This window comes from Salmo trutta, chromosome 25, assembly GCF_901001165.1.
Source record: "Salmo trutta chromosome 25, fSalTru1.1, whole genome shotgun sequence".
Classification (NCBI taxonomy): domain Eukaryota; kingdom Metazoa; phylum Chordata; class Actinopteri; order Salmoniformes; family Salmonidae; genus Salmo; species Salmo trutta.
The window spans coordinates 30,899,003-30,922,569 of NC_042981.1; the positions used below are offsets into that span (position 1 = coordinate 30,899,003).

The window sequence follows — 23,567 nt, forward strand, 5'->3', positions numbered from 1 at the left end:
CTCCGTAATTGACCTATGCTCTTCTACCTGAGAGATAAGGATAGCACACCTAGACACACACACACACACACACACACACACACACACACACACACACACACACACACACACACACACACACACACACACACACACACACACACACACACACACACACACACACACACACACACACACACACACACACACAGGCATATTTCATTACCATCCTCCACAGGCAGTGAGTGTGCGAGGGAGGGAGGGAGGGAGAGAGAGGGAGAGAGAGAGACGAGTGCACATAGACAGACGGAGCAAGCAAGATAGATATGTAGGAGAGCTAGAGCAAGAGAAGAAGAAGAAGAGCGAGCACACAAGAAAGACAGCAAGAGAGAGGGTGGGAGTGAGAGCACCAGAGACAGAGGGAGAGATAGAAAGAGAGAGAGAGAGAGACGGCTGTGTGTTTCCTCAGCTGTTTAACCGAGGCCATGGCAGGCATGGCGTCGGAGCCAGTCACCCAGTCCAGGGTGATGTTCCAGTCCGCAGATAAAAAAGAGGAGCCTACGCATCGCAAACTGGGCAAGCTGACCGTCAAATACAACCGCAAGGACCTGCAGAGGAGGCTGGATATTGAGGAGTGGATCGACAATCAGCTGCACCTGCTCTTCGACTATGAGGTAGGTCGTGCACGGCTGCTGCTGGCACAGCTAGGTCCCAGGGGCTGTGTGGGTAGATGTATTACTGCATTATCAGCCTTGTAGATACACATTATCTGACCATCATATCAGGATGACTATACATCATATTACATTATTTCTATCCTTTCTGAACATCTGTATCACTGAATGGACATACATACAGCATTCCAGAGTAACACAACATTATCTAACATAAATATATTAATTGGCTAATACAATCACCCCTTTCCTTATTATAAACACTTCTACACAGACAGTACTCTAGTGGCACGCAGCATCTGTCCTCAGAAGATGAGAATCTACTCCCCTCTGTGACACTGGTTCAGACAGGGCAGCAAATCCCTGTTGTCTCTGGTCAGTTTGCAGTCTGAGACTTCTAAGAACTTGAGAGGTTTACTGCTTAGATCTCGGCAGGGAGGCTGTCTGCAGAACTGCTTATGGCCAGGATTGCACACCACAAACGGAGGGACTGGGCGTTTGCATAATTCATTCCAAAGATTAGGGAGTGGGACCCCTGTGTGGAGATCGTAGGACCCCCCCTGTGTCATCACTGCACTGCAATTTGGTGGGGGGAAATCCAATTATCATCAGAGGCTGCATCAATTTGCTGGGAAGTCTCTGAGGATGCCATGGCAACAGAAGACTGGCTCCCACGTGAAGAGGAAAGGCACAGAGGAGTCAGAGGGATGTCTTCAGGAGCATGGGCACCCGCGTGATAATGGAGATCATATGACAACACGACAACACGACAACACAACACCTGTGTTTGAAGCTGGATCGGGGAAAGACGGGGTGAAGGAGGATGATGTTTCTCATTTACTTTCCTGACTGAGGAGGGAGTTGAGTTGGGGCAGTGAGTGATTTGAATGCCTCCAACCCAAAAATTATTCTCCAATGCCAAGAAACACTCTGCATATGGCATACTGATGCTGCAGGGCATGAGAGAGCACCACGTGTGAGGGGTGTCCTCATTAAAGTTTGAGTTCCTGAAAATAGCTACAGATGTAGGATCTTAATTTGATCACTCTTTTGTTGCTGATAATGTTCCTGCACAGCAGGAAATGCAAACTTGTAGTGTACTCCAGGTTTAAAAAGGCTTCTAAATTTTGTAATGTTCACTTTAAAATGTTAGATTTGATTTGTCCTAACAAAAAATGTATCAACACCTACAAAAAAGTAAATTATAATACACATAATAATTCACATTTCCTGTTGCTGCAGGATTATTTTCCTGCTGTAGCAAACTGGCTCAAATTAAGATCCTACATCTGTATATGTAGAGCTAGGAGTTTTTCCCGGTCAGGTCATGTAGTCTTGAAAAACTCAGGTTCCTAGCTATATCAATAAGGTAAGAGGACAGGAATCAGGTTAATGTAGTGACCTGTTGAGTTTATGATCAGGTCCAAATGAACACAGACAGCACAATATCCTCAGTAGAAACACCTATCCAGATTCATGCATCCAAAGTAGTCAGAGAGGGCAGTGATGGGCCGTTCGGCTAGGGCATCAGGTTCAACCAGATTCCATTCTACACACTGAGATGGGAGGGAGAGACATTAATTACAGCCAGTCTGGTGGCAGACAGACACCCAACGTCTCCTCTCGGCTCAGACTCCACATTTCCCTCAGAACAGGCCAGTAGACAGCCTGTGTGAGCTACATAAGCCTGGTTGATTTTAATAAAACCACTCTACTGTTAGATTGGACACACAACATGGTTGGTGTTTTGTAAGGATTGCATTACAGCTGTCTCCTAAATATATTCCACTCAGCAGTGCACATTTTTAGCGATCCCATTAACTGCTTATTTCTCTGGTAATATATGCAAACATCCCTGAAAGGCAGTGGGTTGAAATGGTGCCTGAATCTCAGAAAAAAGAATAGAGGATTATGGTTAAAGAAGAATCTCTATGCTGCTTTACAAATGATGCTAAGTCAGTCTTGCCTGCTGCTTCAAAATCAAATCAAATCAATATTTTTTAAATCAAATCACATTTTATTCGTCACATGCTTCTTAAACAACAGGTAGTCCTGTATTTACGCTTTGCCTGTTTTATGGTTCGTCGGAGGTCATTGCGGGATTTCTTATAAGCGCAGTGGTGACCCGTCATTCAGGGCAGAACCCCACCTGTTGCCTGTTTTGCATGTTATTTTAGCGTAAATACATGACATTTATCAGTTTGCAAACAATGTAAAAAAAAAAAAAACATTTGTTAATAATGCCGCACACAAACATCGGATCTTTTTTGCTTTCTTGAGTAAGGCAGCTCCAAAATGCAGGTGTTTCAGCTTAGCTGTGCTTTCTGTGATGGTGGGGCAACCAGAGGAAAATACAGGGCGTAGGGGTTGGTAATGTTCTCTAGTTGCGCTGTGATTGGCTCAGTGTTCTGTCACTCATGGGGACACTACGTCACCACAAAATCTACAGGGAGAGCAAAAAAATGAAAGCCCCTTGGGTGCTGCCATATTGTAGATTTACATTAGAAGTGCCCATCCAAGAAGGCCCAAGGTCCTTGGCCACAGATAAAAGTATGTCAAATCACGTTACATCTACCGTAGCTTTGATTGAACTGATCATGTCAACATCATACTTTCAAAACCTTAGCTAGCAAGCTAGACAAGCAGTCATCATCATGAATTAAGTTGACAATTTACTGGCAAATCCTTTTCAATCCTTGTCATAAAGAGAAAATATACATAAAACGTTTTAGTGCTCATCGACCATTGGACATAAACATTACACAACAAGTTGGAAATTGCAAATTTAAGAAAGCAATCACTAGCCTGCTATTCAGTGGAGAGGGTATGTGGTCCAAGTCTGGGTTTAAGGGTCTCTTTTCCAAGCTTAAAAGGATAAACACTCACATGCAACACCATGGGCCAGAAAAGGTTGAATACATTGGCCATGCTGTCAATCCAGCATGACTTCTGGCGCGTTCAAAACAACTTGAAAATCTCAGACTTGTGAGTTCAAGATAACTGGGAACTCCAACTGGGAAAATACATTTTGAACAGTCATCCAACTCGAAATTCCAAGTCAAGAACTCAGGCCACTTTCTAAAGCTCCGACCTGGAGATCACTGACGGCATGATTCAACCGTTTTATTTTCGAGTTCCCAGTTGTCTTGAAAGCACCATAAATCCAGAGAATGCCAGACTTTGATGACAAATTTTGATGCCAAAATTTGCCCACAAGAAGGACCACAGCGCCACCTTCTTGTTCAAATGAGCACAGCACAACAAGGTGAGTCCAAAAATGTATTATATCCTGCTGCATAAATGATGTAATGTACCAGCGAGATATGTATACTGTAGCTAAGAAAGTAATATTAAGTGTATGTTGTGTAGTAAGCTATTAGTAGCCCATGTGCCTCGACCTAATAGTTTGGTCCCTTTCCCCCTCATAATTTAGCCTACTGTTCTGACTTGGTGGTGCACATGTAGCCTTTAGTCTGTTTTAGAGAAATGTCACCATCAAATATTGTAAGTACTTTCATTATCTGCCCTTTATTTATCCTACGGTTCCGACTTGGTGTACAGGGAGAATACTGTAAGAACGGTCCATGTTCTGAATTCTGTCGCTGTACATTTCAAAAGTGCTGAATACATAGTTATGCTGACTAAGTCCATCTTAGCTCGCTCATTAATGTCTTAATCGAAATTATGTATTGCCTCTTATCCGCTCATCCTTCCCTTATGGCATAGTTTGTACATCTCAATTGTCAGTAGAAACAACATTTGTTTAAGCAAGTCAGCCATATCAGCAATTTTTTTTAAAAGGCAGTAAATGAAGCTGAGATTAACTGTTTCTCTGCCAGACAAGGCTTCGCTGATAGCTAGGTATATTAGTGGTAAGGATACACTCCATGGTGCTGAAAAGAAAACTCTGGGACGGCTTTATGTAGGTCCTAACAGTTTGTGGGCACCGTTATAGTGTAATTAATATATTATTTAGTGTTGCATTGTGTATTGGTTTTGCTGGCATGCAAAAAATGGGGGAGTTTTCCCCACCAAGATTTACATGCTAAAATCGCACTGTGTAACGTCCCGCTCTTTGAAAGCGGCAGCTCTAACCTTTAGCTTAGTGCGGATGTTGCCCGTAATCCATTGCTTCTTGGGACATGTACAGTACCGGTCAAAAGCTTTAGAACACCTAGTCATTCAAGGGTTTTTCTTTATTTTGACTATTTTCTACATTGTAGAATAATAGTGAAGACATCAAAACTATAAAATAACACATATGGAATCATGTAGTAACCAAAAAAAGTGTTAAACAAATCAAAATATATTTTATATTTGAGATTATTCAAATAGCCACCCTTTGCCTCGATGACAGCTTTGCATACTCTTGGCATTCTCTCAACCAACTTCATGAGGTAGTCACCTGGAATGCATTTCAACTAACAGGTGTGCCTTCTTAAAAGTTAATTTGTAGAATTTCTTTCCTTCTTAATGCGTTTGAGCCAATCAGTTGTGCTGTGACAAGGTAGGGTATACAGAAGATAGCCCTATTTGGTAAAAGACCAAGTCCATTTTATGGCAAGAACAGCTCAAATAAGCACAGAGAAACGACCATCCATCATTACTTTAAGCCTTGTGTAGTCTTAACATTCTGTATACTCCCCTTGTCCTAAGGGTAAAAAGTGACCTGCCTTCACTAAACCCCTAAAATAAAGCAGCTTAATTGAATTTTAAACCCCAAATCTATTTTGCATGAAGAAACAACCTGTCATTCATCACAAACTTTGTGAATATCTGGGTTTTCCCTCTTCACAATGCAGAAAGACTGCATTTAAATCTGTGGACACCACTCGTTTTTATTTGAACACACCTGTCATAATTGTTTTCTTTACTAAAGTAGACGTCTATTATTATTATTATTGCTAAAGGTACTGCATAGGTGTAAACATAAATTTTTAAGCAAGAGATAGCACTTGTATAGCCTAAGAAAGTAGCAGAATTGTGCAGAAAGTAGTTTTGAATGCATTTTATTGAAGGGAACAATAGCAGTCTTACTTTTTTGGCAACATAGTAATATATTCTTATATACTGTACAATGAGGAATTCAACAACAAAATACTAGTCTTCTCCCATTTTTTTAACCATTGCCCCCACCCACAAGGTGTATAAACAACAACAATAAATAAGAACAAATTAAGATAATAGACACAAAACAAAAACGTGAAAAACATGAACCAATCAACTCTAATTAGCACATGCAGGACAATATGCAAGTGTGTGTGCATGGACTTTGCAGATGTATTTCTCACATGTGCAGCACATAGTATTTGTTTTACGGCCCTTCTTCGGGGGGCAGAATTGGCATCTCCTCCTCTTGCCTGTCCCAGCTGCAGCCTCAGGTGGATCAGGACAAGATTCAGCTCCCTGAACAGCTTTCACAAGCGCTGCAGAGGCTGCTGTGCAGGGGAGGCGCTCCCTTCTTTGAATGTGTGGTGTTACAAGTGCCTTTCCCAGCTGCTCCAGGAACACCTTCCTCTTGTTCCGCTTATCAAGCATCCAGGTAGGGTTGATCTTGTGCCATATCAAGAAGGCATTGTATGAGGACACATCAATGATGTTATGGAAGATAACCAGGGGCCAGCGGGCAGTCATCCACCTGACGCTGTAAGTTCCAATCACCTTGTCCAGGTTGTCCATGCCTCCTTTGTTGTGGTTGTAGTCCAGGATGATGGCTGGCTTCTTGTCCTCACGATCACTGATCTCAGACATTTTGTGCAGTGTGCTCAGGAGGACCACATTCTTGTTCCTCTTTGGAAGGTAAGAAACTAGAGTGGTGGTGGGGGTGAAGGCAAACTTTGATGAGAAGGCCTCTCTCCCCCTTGTTGCGAGGAGTGCAGGGGGGAGCTCAGGCTTGTTCTTTCTAACTGTGCCAACCATGGTGAGCTTCCTCTTAAGGAGCTGCTGGCTGAGTTCATAAGAGGTGAAGAAATTGTCACACATTGTGCCCCCTCAGTCCATCTTTCTATAACTGCTCAGTCAAAAATGACCCTAAGACAATCTTTGTACACTGGTGGTGTACAGCTTTCATGGAAATATGAACAAAGGCGATGTTTCACTTTTTCTAATGTTGGGTCACTCTAGGAAAAGTAATCAAATTTCAAGTTGAAAAAATATAATTTAGGGGGTTTTCTCTGCTGTTAAACATAATGGCCGGTCATTTTTTACCCTTAAGACAACACAAGGGTTAAGACATGAAGGTCAGTCAATACGGAAAATTTCAAGAACTTTGAAAGTTTCTTCAAGTGCAGTCACAAAAAGTATCAAGCGCTATGATGAAACTGGCACTCGTGAGGACCGCAAACAGGAATGGAAGACCCAGAGTTACCTCTGCTGCAGAGGATAAGTTCATTAGAGGTATCAGCCGCAGAGATTGCAGCCCAAATAAATGCTTCACAGAGTTCAAGTAATAGACACATCTCAACATCAACTGTTCAGAGGAGACTGTGTGAATCAGGCCTTCATGGTCGAATTGCTGCAAAGAAACCACTACTGAAGGACACCAATAATAAGAAGAGACTTGCTTGGGCCAAGAAACACGAGCAATGGACATCAGACTAGTGGAAATCTGTCCTTTGGTCTGGAGTCCAAATTTGAGATTTTTGGTTCCAACTGCCATCTCTTTGTGAGATGCGGTGTGGGTGAAGGGATGATCTCCGCATGTGTATTTCCCACTGTAAAACATAGAGAAGGAGGATGTTTTGGTGTGGGGTGCTTTGCTGGTGACACTGTCTGTGATTTATTTAGAATTCAAGGCACACTTAACCAGCATGGCTACCACAGCATTCTGCATCGATACGCCATCCCATCTGGTTTGGGCTTAGTGGGACTATCATTTGTTTTTCAACAGGACAATGACCCAACACACCTCCAGGCTGTGTAAGGGCTATTTGGATCTCTATGTACTTTGCTCTGTTCATCTTTCCCTCGATCCTGACTAGTCTCCCAGTCTCTGCCGCTGAAAAACATCCCCACAGTATGATGCTGCCACCACCATGTTTCACCGTAGGGTTGGTGGCAGGTTTCCTCCAGAAGTGACGTTTGGCATTCAGGCCAAAGAGTTCAATCTTGGTTTCATCAGACCAGAGAATCTTGTTTCTCATGGTCTGATAGTCTTTAGGTGCCTTTTGGCAAACTCCAAGCTGGCTGTCATGTGCCTTTTACTGAGGAATTGCTTCCATCTGGCAACTCTACCATAAAGCCTGATTGGTGGAGTGCTGCAGAGATGGTTGTTCTTCTGGAATATTCTCCCATCTCCACAGTGGAACTCTAGAGCTCTGTCAGAGTGACCATCAGGTTCTTGGTCACCTCCCTGACCAAGGCCCTTCTCCCCCAATTGCTCAGTTTGGCCAGGCGGCCAGCTCTAGGAAGAGTCTTGGTGGTTCTAAACTTTTTCCATTTAAGAATGATGGAGGCCACTGTGTTCTTGGGGACCATAAATGCTGCAGACATTTTTCTGTACCCTTCCCAGATCTGTGCCTGGACACAATCCTGTCTCGGAACTCTGCGGACAATACCTTCGACGTCATGGCGTAGTTTTTGCTCTGACATGCACTGTCAAAAGTGGGACCTTATATAGACAGGTGTGTGCCTTTCAGAATCATGTCTAAACAATTAAATTTACCACAGGTGGACTCCAATCAAGTTGTAGAAACATCTCAAGGAAGATCAATGGAAACAGGATGCACCTGAGCTCAATTTTGAGTCTCATAGCAAAGGGTCTGAATACTTATGTAAATATGGTATTTCTGTTGTTTATTTTTTGCTTTGTCATTATGGTGTATTGTGTGTAGATTGATAAGGGTTGATGAAAATAAGGATGTAACGTAACAAAATGTGGGAAAAGTCAAGAGGTCTGAATAATTTCCGAATGCACTGTACTTTCACTGTGTGGACGACTTCGTTGATGCACTTATTACTGAAGCCGGTGACTGATGTGGTAAACTCCTCAATGCCATCGGATGAATCCCAGAACATATTCCAGTCTGTGCTAGCGAAACACTCCTGTTGCTTAGCATCCGCTTCATCGGACAACTTCCATATTGAGCGCGTCACTGGTACTTCCTGTTTGAGTTTTTGCTTGTAAGCAGGAAGACAGAGTTATGGTCAGATTTGCCAACTTGAGGGCGAGGGAGAGCTTTGTATGCATTTCTGTGTGTGGAGTAAAGGTGATCTAGAGTTGTTTTGCCTTTAGTTGCAGAGGTGAAATGCTGGTAGAAATGAGGTAAGACAGATTTCAGTTTTCCTGCATTAAAATCACCGGCCACTAGGAGCATTGCCTCTGACTGAAAATATTCTTGTTTGCCTATGGCGCCATAGAGCCCCACAGTCGAGGTGTCGTAATACCCATAAAACCTAGTGGTCAAACAGGGAAATGGTTTCAATGATTTTTCCACAAATAATTTTTCCCATAGGGGATTTTGGAAAACTTAAAATAAGTGTTTCATGTAGGCTTACCCTGACGTGACGTTTTGATAACCATGTAAATCTCTCTCGTACAGGGTGACTTTTATTCAACATATTCAGCTCTATTTACTCTCAGATTCGAAAATGCTAATTAGCATCAAAGTAGACATCATGCAAGCTCCTGCACGTCATCGCTAGCTGACACCTTTGCTAACAGGTATTGTGACAATTTAAAACTTGCACAAGACAGTTCACAGAATTGGCCATTTAAAGAAATGTAGCCAATTTATTCATTACTACATTTAGCTAACATTAGATAGCTAATCCAGAGATTCTTACCTTTGCCTCGATTCGGCAGTTTCGTCCAGATCATCATGGCATTTGTAGTTCTTTATGATAGCCATATTAGCAGATAATTAGTATTACATTTTTGGGGGGTAAATACAGGTGAATATATTAATAAATATCAACTTGTCCTAGAGAGATTTATACTGTTATCAAAACATCACGCCAGGATAAGCCTACACAAAATACAGCTCTTATTTTAAGTGTTTCTAAAATCCCCCATGGGAAAAACGACCGGTGGAAAAACAATCGGAACCATTTCCCTGTTTGACCGCTAGGTTTTATGGGTATTATGACTCATACTGTGTTACTCTATTAAGGCCCTATACAGCTCGTTGAGTGCGACCTTAGTGCCAGCATCGATTTGTGGTGGTAAAGGGTGTGGACTACAGCTTATCATGAGGTATTCTAACTCAGGCGAGCAGAACCGAGTTAGAATATGGTTCCAGAACTATTTATAATTTGCATAGGGTTTGATATTATTGTCATGCTATTATCATGAGAATTATGTACAGCAGATGTTTTACATTTTAGTCATTTAGCAGACACTCAATTACAGTAGTGAGTGCATACATTTTCATTCTGGTCTCCCGTGGGAATCAAACCCACAACCCCAGCGTTGCAAGCGCAACTAAGCTACTCAGGACATGTCATCAGTACACTAATAGTAGACTAGTAGACAGTACACTAATGTTATTGTGTTTGAGTTCTTGACTGTACTAATTTGTCTGGGGGAATCCCTGAGAGAGAAGGCCCTTTATGACTGAAGGATGTTGCACGTAATGGGATCCCTGCATGATTGATGGGATGATAACAGATACGGTAGCAGTAGTAGCTAACTCCTTTGTTATTGTGGTTATGGGGCCTGCCATATGAAACAGGCCTGTTGTCTGGTAGGTACAGTCTTTGTGGGTTTGTACTCCTGTATGGATAAAACAATATGACTAGGGCAAGCAGGGTTTCCTGGACAGGTCACGCAGTCAATAAAAAAACTCCTGCCCCTAAGTATGGCCTATCTCTTTGTAGGATTTGAGGTGCTCATGTCTTAATGTCAGATTTCAGTGGTTACTAGACAAACTCCAGTCTATCTGTGAAGGATAAGTTGTTTGCTAGACACCACCCATTGGTGTGGCAGGAGAAATGGTTGGTCAATGTGCGTTGGCTAATGGGATGAATTTTGCATGAACTCTGGGGAATGCAGGTTAGACTGTGGTTGGATACTCTGACTCTTCCGTGTGGAAGTATTTAGTGGTCAGCCCCCTGTGTCAAGAGCTGAATTATTTAGTGACATCTCTAATTTATACAAGTAGCTTATTGGTTGGGTATTGAGTGGCAATGGCACTGGACCACGTTGATGACTTCACACCTTTTAGGAAAATAGTCTCAAATCGTAGAGGTGTGAAAAAACACTAATTTAAGAGTAGGAAATACTTAAAAATGAACAGATTTTTAAGCCCTTACTCAATAGAAATATACTTCAGACTGAAGTTATGTCATTATCTGTTGATGTGCCCTTGAGCAAGGCACTTAAGCCTAATAGCTCCTGTAAAGGGATAAAAGCATCTGCTAAATTACTAAAATGTAAATGTAATTATTAAGTTACAAATGTAAAGCAATATGGTTCTCGTTTCAATGGATACAGTACTAAATGTGTGATGCCTCTAACTTGTTACAGCCATTAACCTCCTCACAATGCAGATGATCTCAGATAAATGTCATGCGTATGACCTGTGACCCCTCTGTTATGGTATGTTTTGATTGGTCGACAGCTCGAGCCTCTTACAGGAAAAAAATGTTATGAGTAATGAATTTAGACGACAATCAGTCTTGTCTGACTTTCACATCAGCCTCTTTTCAAAACAACATGGTTTTGTGGGAAAGGTTTCCTTTACATCTCTGATTAGTATCAACTACACTGAACAAGAATATAAACGCAGCACGCAACAATTTCAAAGATTTTACTGAGTTACAGTTCATATAAGGAAATCAGTCAATTGAAATGAATTCAATAACCCCCTAATCTATGGATTTTGAAGACTGGGAATACAGATATGCATCTGTTGGTCACAGATACATAAAAAAGTAGGGGCATTGATCAGAAAACTAGTCAGTATTTGGTGTGACCACCATTTGTTCATAACATTGACATCAGCAAACCACACGACGCCATGCACACTGCCTGCCATCTGCCAGGTATAATTGAAACTAGGATTCATCCGTGAAGAGCACACTTCTCCAGCGTGCCAGTGGCCATCGAAGGTAAGCATTTGCCCACTGAAGTCGGTTACGATGCCGATCTGCAGTCAGGTCAAGACCCCGGTGAGGACAACGAGCACACAGATGAGCTTCCCTGAGACGGTTTCTGACAATTTGTGCAGAAACTCTTCGGTTGTGCAACCCCACAGTTTCATCAGCTGCCCGGGTGGTGGTCTCAGACGATCCCGCAGGTGAAGAAGCAGGCTGTGGAGGTCCTAGGCTGGTGTGGTTACACTTGGTCTGTGGTTGTGAGGCCGATTGGATGTACTGCCAAATTCTCTAAAATGACGTTGGAGGCGTCTTATGGTATAGGAATTAATATTTAATTCTCTGGCAAAAGCTCTGGTGGACATTTCTGTAATCCCCATGCCAATTGCAAGCTCCCTCAAAACTTGAGACATCTGTGGCATTGTATTGTGTGACAAAACTGCACATTATAGAGTGGCCTTTTAATTGTCCCCATCACAAGGTGCACCAGTGTAATGATCATGCTGTTTAATCAGCTTCTTGATATGCCACACCTGTCAGGTGGATGGATTATCTTGGTAATGTCACGCCCTGACCTGAGAGAGCCGATTTGTTTCTCTATGTTGTTAGGTCAGGATGTGGGGTGGGCATTCTATGGTTTATATTTCTATGTTTTGGCCAGATATGGTTTCCAATCAGAGGCCTATCGTTGTCTCTGATTGGGAACCATACTTAGGCAGCCCTTTTCCCTCCTTGAGTTGTGGGATCTTATTTTTGTACTGCTTTGTTAATCCTGCAAGACGTGACGGTCGTTTTCCATTGTTTATTATTTTAAGTGTTCAGAGTTAAAATAAATATCAAGATGAACACATACCACGCTGCACCTTGGTCTACTCCCTTTGATGATTGTTACAGGTAAAGGAGAAATGCTCACTAACAGGGATGTAAACAAATGTGTGCACAAAATGTGAGAGAAATAAGCTATTTGTGTATATGGAAAATTGCTGGAAACTTTTATTTAATCTCATGAAACATGGGACCAACACTTTACATGTTGCGTTTATATTTTTGTTCAGTATATTTACACTGATTGGTTTAGGAACATCGGTTTGTTATGTGGTCATAGTGTATTAGGGATACAAGCAAAGTGGAGAATATAGCTTCTCTATCATACTGCATACTCACCATGTACTTGTTGTAAATGCATCAATCTAAAATACCTCACCAGTTGGCTGCTATGATTTCTGTCTTGTCATGTCAATGTTAAATATAAATGGTTATGAACCCCAAATTCCAATCAAATTTCAATTGAACTCTACCTAAAGGCAATGTAGTTTTAGGCTCTGCTGGCATGGATACAACTGGTCCCTTGGATACAGGAGCATCTTATCCTAACAAAATCCCTCAACATAAAATGGTTCATTAAGATTGCATTTCTAATCCATATTGCAGTTAAAAAATTATGCTCCTCTAAAGAACCACTTTCATATTCATGTGTTAAAAAAAATGAATGCCAACATTCATTTTAATGTCGGACTAGTTTCCCTAACTTCAAAAGTGCTGTCGAGACATTTTCAGCCCCAGATACATTTTTTTTTAAATAAAATAAAATCACACAAATGAAAAGCATTCAACCCCACACAATATATACATTGAAGAGCTACTACAAAAGGTTACAAAGGCTTTCTCATGACAATAACAAATGCATACACTTTTCTCCCACCGAATTTTTTTAAACTTTCATTGATATTCTGTGGTGCTGTGCATTGCCTTGCAGTCTTAAGCCAGAGTCAGACAGAGAGAGGATCCCTGGATCAGTGGTTTGCTGGCCCAGCACAGCCCAGCAGGGCCCTGCTCCCGTGGAATAATGCCAATGTGCAGAATCCCAAACAGTCAGACCTGGCATCATTTATCAATTAGAGGGACACACAGGGGACTCTGGACTGGGCTGTTGATCTCTTCCGTTCTGCCACTAGTCTCATTGATTAGCTCTCTCCTCATCCAGAAATCTGCCGTCTTCAACAGACCTGCCATTAAACCCCCGACTGGAAAATTCTCTTTTTAAGGGCTTGTCAAATCTAAAACTACACCTGCTGACTCCAGATATTTCCCAGCTCAGTCTTCCATGGCCAGAAGTGAGCCTCTCAGTAAATGGTATTCAAAGGGCAATATCAGCCAGAATATAGATTGATTACTATTACCTTAGTATTTGTTTTAGATTAGCGGAGTCATTTTTGTGTGGATGTGGTTTTGCAATGTTTCTCAAAGATGGCAGACACTCATCTATATCTTGGGGCTGTAACTGACATTGGTAGGAGTTAATTGGATTCTTTTGAAATATGTTAACGCAGTCTACTAAATTCATTAGATAATTAGATTTCCAGGTAAGTGTCAGTTTACAACAAATGACCACATATCACACAGTAAGGGGTTATTCTTAAACACACCCAGAATATTTTCCCTAGGTCTAGACTAATCTGCACAGGATATTTGCCATATAAAGAAAGTAGCCCAGAAAAAGGAAGCAGAAACACTGCTAATTTCATATTAAAAAAATTAAACCAGAGGAATTCTAACTCTAATGGTTGAGCAAAATGGCAGCTGGGTATATCATCCATGAAATCAGATGGCGGTTGCCTATCTTCCTGCCCCTGGTCAAATTATGTAAATTCATTAGTCCCTAATCTATGGGTTTTACTTGACTGGGAATACAGATATACCTTAAAAAAAGGTAGGGGCGTGGATCAGAAAACCAGTCAGCATCTGGTCTGGCCACCATTTGCCTCATGCAGCGTGACACATCTTCTTCGCATAGAGTTCATCAGGCTGTTGATTGTGGCCTGTGGAATGTTGTCCCACTCCTCTTCAATGGCTGTGTAAAGTTGCTGGATATTGGCGGGAAATAGAACACGCTGTCATACACGTCGATCCAGAGCATCCCAAGCATGTTCAATGGGTGATATGTCGGGTGAGTATGCAGGCCATGAAAGAACTGGGACATTTTCAGTTTCCAGAAATTGTGCACAGATCCTTGCGACATGGGGCAGTGCATTATCATGCTGAAACATGAGGTGATGGCGGCAGATGAATGGCATGACAATGGGCCTCAGGATCTCATCACGGTATCTCTGTGAATTCAAATTTCCAGCGATAAAATGCATTGTGTTTGTTGTCCGTAGCTTATGCCTGCCCATAACATAACCCCACTGCCACCATGGGGCACTCTGTTCACAACGTTGACATAAGCAATCCACTTGATCACACAACGCCATCTGCCAGGTATAGTTGAAACTGGGATTTATCCGTGAAGAGCACACTTCTCCAGATTGCCAGTGGCCATCAAAGGTGAGCATTTGCTGAACTGCAGATGGTTTCTGACAGTTTGTGCAGAAAATCTTTGGTTGTGCAAACCCACAGTTTGGTCTCAGATGATCCTGCAGATAAAATGCCCGGATGTGAAGGCCCTGAGCTGGAGTGGTCTGCGGTTGTGAGGCCGTTTGAACGTACTGCCAAATTCTCTAAAACAAGTTGGAGGCGGCTTATGCTAGAGAAATGAACATTAAATTCTCTGGCAACAGCTCTGTTGGACATTCCTGCAGTCAGCATGGCAATTACATGCTCCCTCAACACTTTATACATCTGTGGCATTGTGTTGTGTGACAAAACATTTTAGAGTGGCTTTTTATTGTTCCCAGCACAAGTTGTACCTGTGCAATGATCATGGGGTTTAATCAGCTTCTTGATATGTCACACCTGTCAAGTGTATGGATTATCTTGGCCAAGGAGAAATGCTCACTAACAGGGATGTAAACGAATTGTGCACAAAATTTGAGAGAAATAAGCTTTTTGTGTGTATGGAACATTTCTGTGATCTTTTATTTCAGCTCATGAAACATGGGACCAACACTTTACATGTTGCGTTTATATATGAGGTTAGACATACATTATTGTTCTAGTGGTACATCATGCTTGATGCATCAGCAATGCCTTTTAGACTTGATACTCTGAGACTAATTTTCTTTGGTACAGTTAAGTGAAATATGTTCAAACACTGAATGGTAAAGGCCTATTTAAGGTGGCAGGGAGCCCCAGTCACAGTTCATCTATGTTTGCATGGCGGGTAAAAGAACAACATCCCTGTGTCTCTGACCACTTTCTTCTCTCTCTCTGTCCAGGAGGAGGAGATCACAGAGTTAGAGATTGACATAGATGAGCTGCTGGAGCTATCTGACACGGAGCAGAGATCCAGACTGCAGGTGAGTACTGGCAGGATGTCCTCAGAGGAGGTCAGGTTAAAGCCTTAAAAAAAAATAAAAAAGTACAGTATGTTACATACCATATTTTACGGTATCCAATACTGTTACTGTAATCTTTTTTACCATTGTTATTACAGTTACTTTCAGGCCTGTAAGTTACTGCAAAAACAATAGTACAGTGCATTACTGTAATAATATTATGGTAATTGTAACAAATTAATGAATTAATAATTGGATAAATTAATTAAATTCATTGAGGGTAGATGAGGTTTGTATTGTACTACAAGGATTGGTGCAAGCAGGTTGGCTAGGTAATTTGTTCACATATTATAGCATATCGATGAATTAGTGTAGAAGAAGCTTTTGTTAAAACCTCTAGAAGTGCAAGTGGAAAAATACAACATTTTGATATTTTATATCACTTTCTTTGTTTTCTTTTTTTATTCAGTGGAACCCATTGAGACCAGGGTCTCATTTACAATGGTGCCCCAAGGACAACAATACAATAAATTAAAAATGATAAATTAAAATAAACTTACAGAATCAACACTATAGCTTCAAACACCACAAAAACAATTATTCATCTACGTTTCAATCCAAACAGTTGCAATTCTCAAAAAATATATTCAACATTAAAGTCCTAAACTGCCCTAGAGACACCAGAGAGTCAAGATGTAGGGAGTTTTGTAGGCTATTCCAAAAATGGGGGGCACTAAAACTGAAGGTGGATCTACCTAGATCGGTACATACTAACGGAACCTCAAGAGTTAAATGGTTAACTTTCAAGGTTCCACTAGTATATACCAATCTAAGTAAATCTGTCTTGAACGGGTTTGGTGTCTCATATTTTCTTTTAACAGTGAAGTGAGGTAGGTCGGAAGCTTGCCAATCCCACAATGATGTGTGCTTACAGTAATGTACTGTTAAATCAACGTTTCTTTGGAATAAACGGTATAATTTACTGTTACGCATAAAATCACCCAGAGCAAATTGCCATGTATGGCAATTTACTGTAAATAATTAATAAGGTAATTCGTTTTATTGTACAATACTGTCAAAACAATGTTATAACAGGCAATACCTGCTCTGCTCCGTTCAGAATCACTAAAAGGAGCAGACAATGTGATCCAATTTCGCCGTTGCATGGAACCCATTTGCCAGGCAATTCTTCAATCGAGGAAATAATACCAATTTCCCTAAAATCTACTGATCACTTCATCTATTTTTTTTTTACTATACCTAGACAATGTATCTCAATCGCTCCCAAATGTATTGAAGATCAAAGATAGATTCATTTTATATCTTGAGATTAAGCTGAATCGAACAAAATCAGCCCTACTGCCTCAAGACCACGATGGATGAGTTTCTCTACTGATGGAATCCCAATCGTTTACCGTTTTAACTACTTGGGAATAGATATTTTTCCTTCCTTAGATAAAACCTTTGCCATAAACTTTAACAGAAAGCTTAAAATCAATTCAATCTTACCTCAGTAGATGGAATAATATCCCAGTTAGTTGCCTTAACCGGCAGAATATCTATTGCTAAAATGAATACTACACTGCTCAAAAAAATAAAGGGAACACTTAAACAACACAATGTAACTCCAAGTCAATCACACTTCTGTGAAATCAAACTGTCCACTTAGGAAGCAACACTGATAGACAATAAATTGCACATGCTGTTGTGCAAATGGAATAGACAACAGGTGGAAATTATAGGCAATTAGCAAGACACCTCCAATAAAGGAGTGGTTCTGCAGGTGGGGACCACAGACCACTTCTCAGTTCCTATGCTTCCTGGCTGATGTTTTGGTCACTTTTGAATGCTGGCGGTGCTTTCACTCTAGTGGTAGCATGAGACGGAGTCTACAACCCACACAAGTGGCTCAGGTAGTGCAGCTCATCCAGGATGGCACATCAATGCGAGCTGTGGCAAGAAGGTTTGCTGTGTCTGTCAGCGTAGTGTCCAGAACATGGAGGCGCTACCAGGAGACAGGCCAGTACATCAGGAGATGTGGAGGAGGCCGTAGGAGGGCAACAACCCAGCAGCAGGACCGCTACCTCCGCCTTTGTGCAAGGAGGAGCAGGAGGAGCACTGCCAGAGCTCTGCAAAATGACCTCCAGCAGGCCACAAATGTGCATGTGTCTGCTCAAACGGTCAGAAACAGACTCCATGAGGGTGGTATGAGGGCCCGACGTCCACAGGTGGGGGTTGTGCTTACAGCCCATCACCGTGCAGGACGTTTGGCATTTGCCAGAGAACACCAAGATTGGCAAATTCGCCACTGGCGCCCTGTGCTCTTCACAGATGAAAGCAGGTTCACACTGAGCACGTGACAGACGTGACAGAGTCTGGAGACGCCGTGGAGAACGTTCTGCTGCCTGCAACATCCTCCAGCATGACCGGTTTGGCGGTGGGTCAGTCATGGTGTGGGGTGGCATTTCTTTGGGGGGCCGCACAGCCCTCCATGTGCTCGCCAGAGGTAGCCTGACTGCCATTAGGTACCGAGATGAGATCCTCAGACCCCCTGTGAGACCATATGCTGCTGCGGTTGGCCCTGGGTTCCTCCTAATGCAAGACAATGCTAGACCTCATGTGGCTGGAGTGTGTCAGCAGTTCCTGCAAGAGGAAGGCATTGATGCTATGGACTGGCCCGCCCATTCCCCAGACCTGAATCCAATTGAGCACATCTCGGACATCATGTCTCGCTCCATCCACCAACGCCACGTTGCACCACAGACTGTCCAGGAGTTGGCGGATGCTTTAGTCCAGGTCTGGGAGGAGATCCCTCAGGAGACCCTCCGCCACCTCATCAGGAGCATGCCCAGGCGTTGTAGGGAGGTCATACAGGCACATGGAGGCCACACACACTACTGAGCCTCATTTTGACTTGTTTTAAGGACATTACATCAAAGTTGGATCAGCCTGTAGTGTGGTTTTCCACTTTAATTTTGAGTGTGACTCCAAATCCAGACCTCCATGGGTTGATAAATTGGATTTCCATTGATTATTTTTGTGTGATTTTGTTGTCAGCACATTCAACTATGTAAAGAAAAAACTATTTAATAAGATTATTTCATTCATTCAGATCTAGGATGTGTTATTTTAGTGTTCCCTTTATTTTTTTGAGCAGTATATATTGCCACGGCTGAATTTCTGTAGTTCAATGCTTCACATGGCTCCCCTTTCTGGCTATTGGGATAAAATTCATTGTGCGTTTTCAAAATGTATATGGCAAGGTAAACGATCCCGGATCAAATTAACAAATGTACAAAGAGGGAAAGACATAGGAGGACTATCCATACCAAACTTTTTAATTGTATTTTCAGGCACTAGCATTTGGCTCAAACCTAAATTGGTTTAGACATTATTCTTCTGCCCCCTGGCTTAGTATGGAGCATAATATGGTGTCTCCTATTGCCCTGGAAGAGGTGGTCTTCACTGATATATCCCTGAAACAATTTATACTACAATTTGTATTTGCCACAAAATGTACAAACAAAATAGCATGCGCATACTCCATATTTCACAAGAATGCCTTGCGATCGGGAGTGTGGCCTTTTGCGTCCCCCCAATAGTCCAAATGTGGAATCTGTACCCTTGCTGATATCATGGACAGTAATGGATTGAGAACATTCCAAGATTTGAAAGATACATACACATTACCAGACAAATCATTCTATGCTAGCCTATGGAGTCCCTTGGAAAACCGAACTACCGAAACATCCAATGATGGGATTTGTAAATAAATTATCTGGGCTCCCGAAAGGACTGATCTCTATAATACACAGTGCATTCGGAAAGTATTCAGACCCCTTGACTTTTCCACATTTTGTTACGTTACAGCCTTAATTTGAAATGGATTAAATAAAAAAAATCCTCAATCTACACACAATACTCATTATTGACAAAGCGAAAACAGGTATTTTGATTTTTTTGCAAATGTATTAAAAATAAAAACAGATACCTTATTTACATAACTATTCAGACCCTTTGCTATGAGACTCGAAATCGAGCTCAGGTGCATCCTGTTTCCATTGATCATCCTTGAGATATTTCTAGGACTTGATTGGAGTCCACCTGTGGTAAGTTCAATTGATTGGACATGATTTGTGAAGGCACACACCTGTCTATATAAGGCCCCACAGTTAACAGTGCATGTCAGAGCAAACCAAGCCATGAAGTTGAAGGAATTGTCCGTATAGCTCCGAGACAGGATTGTGCCGAGGCACAGATCTAGGGAAGGGTACCAAAACATTTCTGCAGCATTGAAGGTCCCCAAGAACACAGTGGCCTCCATCAATCCTAAATGGAAGAAGTTTGGAACCACCAAGACTCTTCCAAGAGCTGGCCGCCCGGCCAAACTGAGCAATCAGGGGAGAAGGGCCTTGGTCAGAGAGGTGACCAAGACCCCGGTGGTCACTCTGCAGAGCTCCAGAGTTCCTCTGTGGAGATGTGAGAACCTTCCAGATGAACAGCCATCTCTGCGGTACTCCACCAATCAGGGCCTTTATGGTAGAGTGGCCAGACGGAAGCCATTCCTCAGTAAAAGGCACATGACAGCACGTTTGGAGTTTGCCAAGGGGCACCTAAAGGACTCTCAGACCATGAGTAATCAAATTCCCTGGTCCGATGAAACCTAGATTTAACTCTTTGGCCTGAATGCCAAGCGTCACATCTGGAGGAAACCTGGCACCATTCCTACAGTGAAGCATGGTGGTGGCAGCATCATGCTGTGGGGATGTTTTTCAGCAGCAGGGACTGGGCGACTAGTCAGGATCGAGGGAAAGATGAACATAGCAATGTACAGAGAGATCCTTGATGAAAACCTGCTCCAGAGCACTCAGGACCTTAGACTGAGGCGAAGGTTCACCTTACAACAAGATAACTACCCTAAGCACACAACCAAGACAACATAGGAGTGGCTTCGGGACAAGTCTCAATGTCCTTGAGTGGCCCAGCCAGAGCCCGGACTTGAACCCGATCGAACATCTCTGGAGAGACATGAAAATAGCTGTGCAGCAACGCTCCCCATCCAACCTGACAGAGCTTGAGAGGATCTGCAGAGAAGAATGGGAGAAACTCCTCATATACAGGTGTGCAAAGCTTGTAGCGTCATACCCAAGAAGACTCGAGGCTGTAATCACTGCCAAATGTGATATTTGCAAAAATTTTGAAAAACCTGTTTTTGTTTTGTCATTATGGGGTATTGTGTGTAGATTGATGAGGAGGAAAAACAATTTCATCATATTTTAGAATAAGTCTGTAACGTAACAAAATGTGGAAAACGTCAAGTGGTCTGAATACTTTCCCGAATGCACTGTACGTGTAATGCGTGCGTACTGGCGGCAGAGAAGTCAGGCGCAGGAGAGCAAAGACTGTGTTACAACGTTGCAGTTTAATAATAAAAATCACTGTGAACAAAAACAATAAATAAATTCAATGGGACGAAACCCTTCGCACGCCAGACATAACGTGCACAAACTCTTACAATCAACAATTCTGGACAAGGACATGGGGGGAACAGAGGGTTAAATACACAACATGTAATTGATGGAATTGAAACCAGGTGTGAGGGAAGACAAGACAAAACCAATGGAAAATGAAAGGTGGATCGGCGATGGCTAGAAGGCCAGTGACGTCAACCGCCGAAGGAACTAGGAGAAGGACCGACTTCGGGGGAAGTCGTGACAGTATGAACAACTTTTGGAAAGCTCATATTCTGAGCTAGCCATAAAAAAAGTATGGTCCACAGATCTAATTGAATCTGAACAAACCATTAACTGGAACAGAATATGGAAAAATATGACCTTGGAATCTCTTAATTTGAACCATCAATTTATACATTTTAAGTTTGCTCACAGACTGTATTTAACACCAAGGAAACATTTTACGATGAAATTGGCCCCAACTCCCTACTGTTCACCGTGTTCCCTAAATCAGGTAGGCACATTTCTCCATATGATATGGGAGTTTCCTGCAGTTAAATGCTTCTGGGGCAAATACGGAACATTTGTTTAGAAGTGCATGAATGTAAATATTCAATGCTTTACATATATTATGTTACTTAATGATGATAGCTCCTTGAATCTCTCAGTCAATCAAAGACAATTAACGCTGGCAGGCAGCACTGCCGCAAAAAAAAAACATGTTGGCTCTTAGATGGCGTCACCTCACTCTTTCCCAATGCGCCAGTGTTTACAGTTACTATTAAAAGTTAAAACATAATTATCAACAGTGAGAATGAATGATGCTGGTCAAGGAACAATTGAAGCCTGGACAAATATACTTTACTCTGTAAAGAATAATCTCAGCTAAAGCCCAACACATACAAATAATAAATATATACATAATGTGCAACCCTAGTTGCTAGGGGGGGTGGGAAACGAGTTGGGGGTGGAGGGGTTGGATGGATGGAGACTTGGTGGGGTTGGGATAATGGGATGGGAGGTTGGAAGCCCACTTCTTTTTAGTTTTGTTTTCCCGTTTATACTGAATGTATTATCACTTCAACTGTATGTATTTCTTGCTGTTGACTTTCTTTTGAGTGGCAGCTTACAGGTACATGTTTCATAAATATTATAATTTGAAATGTATAATGTACCTGTAACCCCCCCCCAACAAATAGACATTTGGTCAACAAAGAAAACAACAACAATAACATTTTACAGTATAGTTATAAAAGATGAGATAAGAGTTATCACAGTAACTTTTGGAAAATATAAAACAAGCTCATTAAAAGACAACAAACAGAGAAAACATAGACATTCTCCAGCCAAGGTTTCACTGTAAGCTATACCTTCACAAATGCTAAGCCTTGTCTAACAGATAGCAAGCCATGGAAAATTGACATCTCTTCAGAAGCCATTTTGTGGGTCACAGTATGAGGCAATACTTACACTTCAGCTATGCCCTTGTTTATACTTCACAGATACACCAGGGCATATTTAACAAAGTAGGGTAATTACTTTACAAGCACTTGACCCCAGTTGGTGTCCTTTCGCAATGTTAGACGTGAAAGAACAATGTTCACGTCAGTTACTGAGGCCATGTTTGTTTCTGTGCATTTACAGGAGTTACTGCAGGAATGTGAGAAGCCAAAAGAGGTGAGACACAACCATCAACTATTATAGCCTTAGTCATGTACCGAAAAAACGAAACATCAAATTCCACTTAGTGTACATTTACTCTCTACAAAGAAATACTTGCAATTCAATGGTCCACTGCTCAAACAGTCTCAGAACGAGTTTAACTGTCAACTGCTAGTACGGGTAGTGTTAACTCATTCTCTTCCTCCCTTTCAGGACTTTATCAATGGGCTGCTTTATCGGATGAAGGGCCTACGCAAAATGTCAGGGCCCCTGAAGAAATAATAATAGGTGAAATCGAGAATGGAGACAATGTGAAGCGCCCCAGCCTCCGCGCCCCACCCCATCATTACCTGGTATTCTGGATGTCTCTCTGTGCAGTTACATGTTAATGGGACCTTCTCTCTGCACACATGGGTCAATGTTGGTCTGTAAAGAGAACAGTGGCTTTTGATTAGTGTTTTATATAACATTATTTATGGACAGTCTTAACATTTTGATTCCCCTCAATTAAAATAATGCACCAGTAATAAAATGTATTGTCTATTACTCAC

At 41.9% G+C, this 23,567-nt stretch overlaps 1 protein-coding gene across 1 annotated transcript; it reads left to right on the plus strand.

The window, feature by feature from the left end:
* Positions 1-360: 360 nt before the first annotated feature.
* On the plus strand, positions 361-23,511 carry LOC115162394 (protein phosphatase 1 regulatory subunit 14B). The gene is made up of 4 exons (XM_029713661.1): positions 361-653; positions 15,842-15,922; positions 22,999-23,031; positions 23,230-23,511. Exons 1-4 carry the CDS (start codon positions 465-467, stop codon positions 23,296-23,298), a joined length of 372 nt encoding a protein of 123 aa, XP_029569521.1. The 5' UTR covers positions 361-464; the 3' UTR covers positions 23,299-23,511.
* Positions 23,512-23,567: the final 56 nt, after the last annotated feature.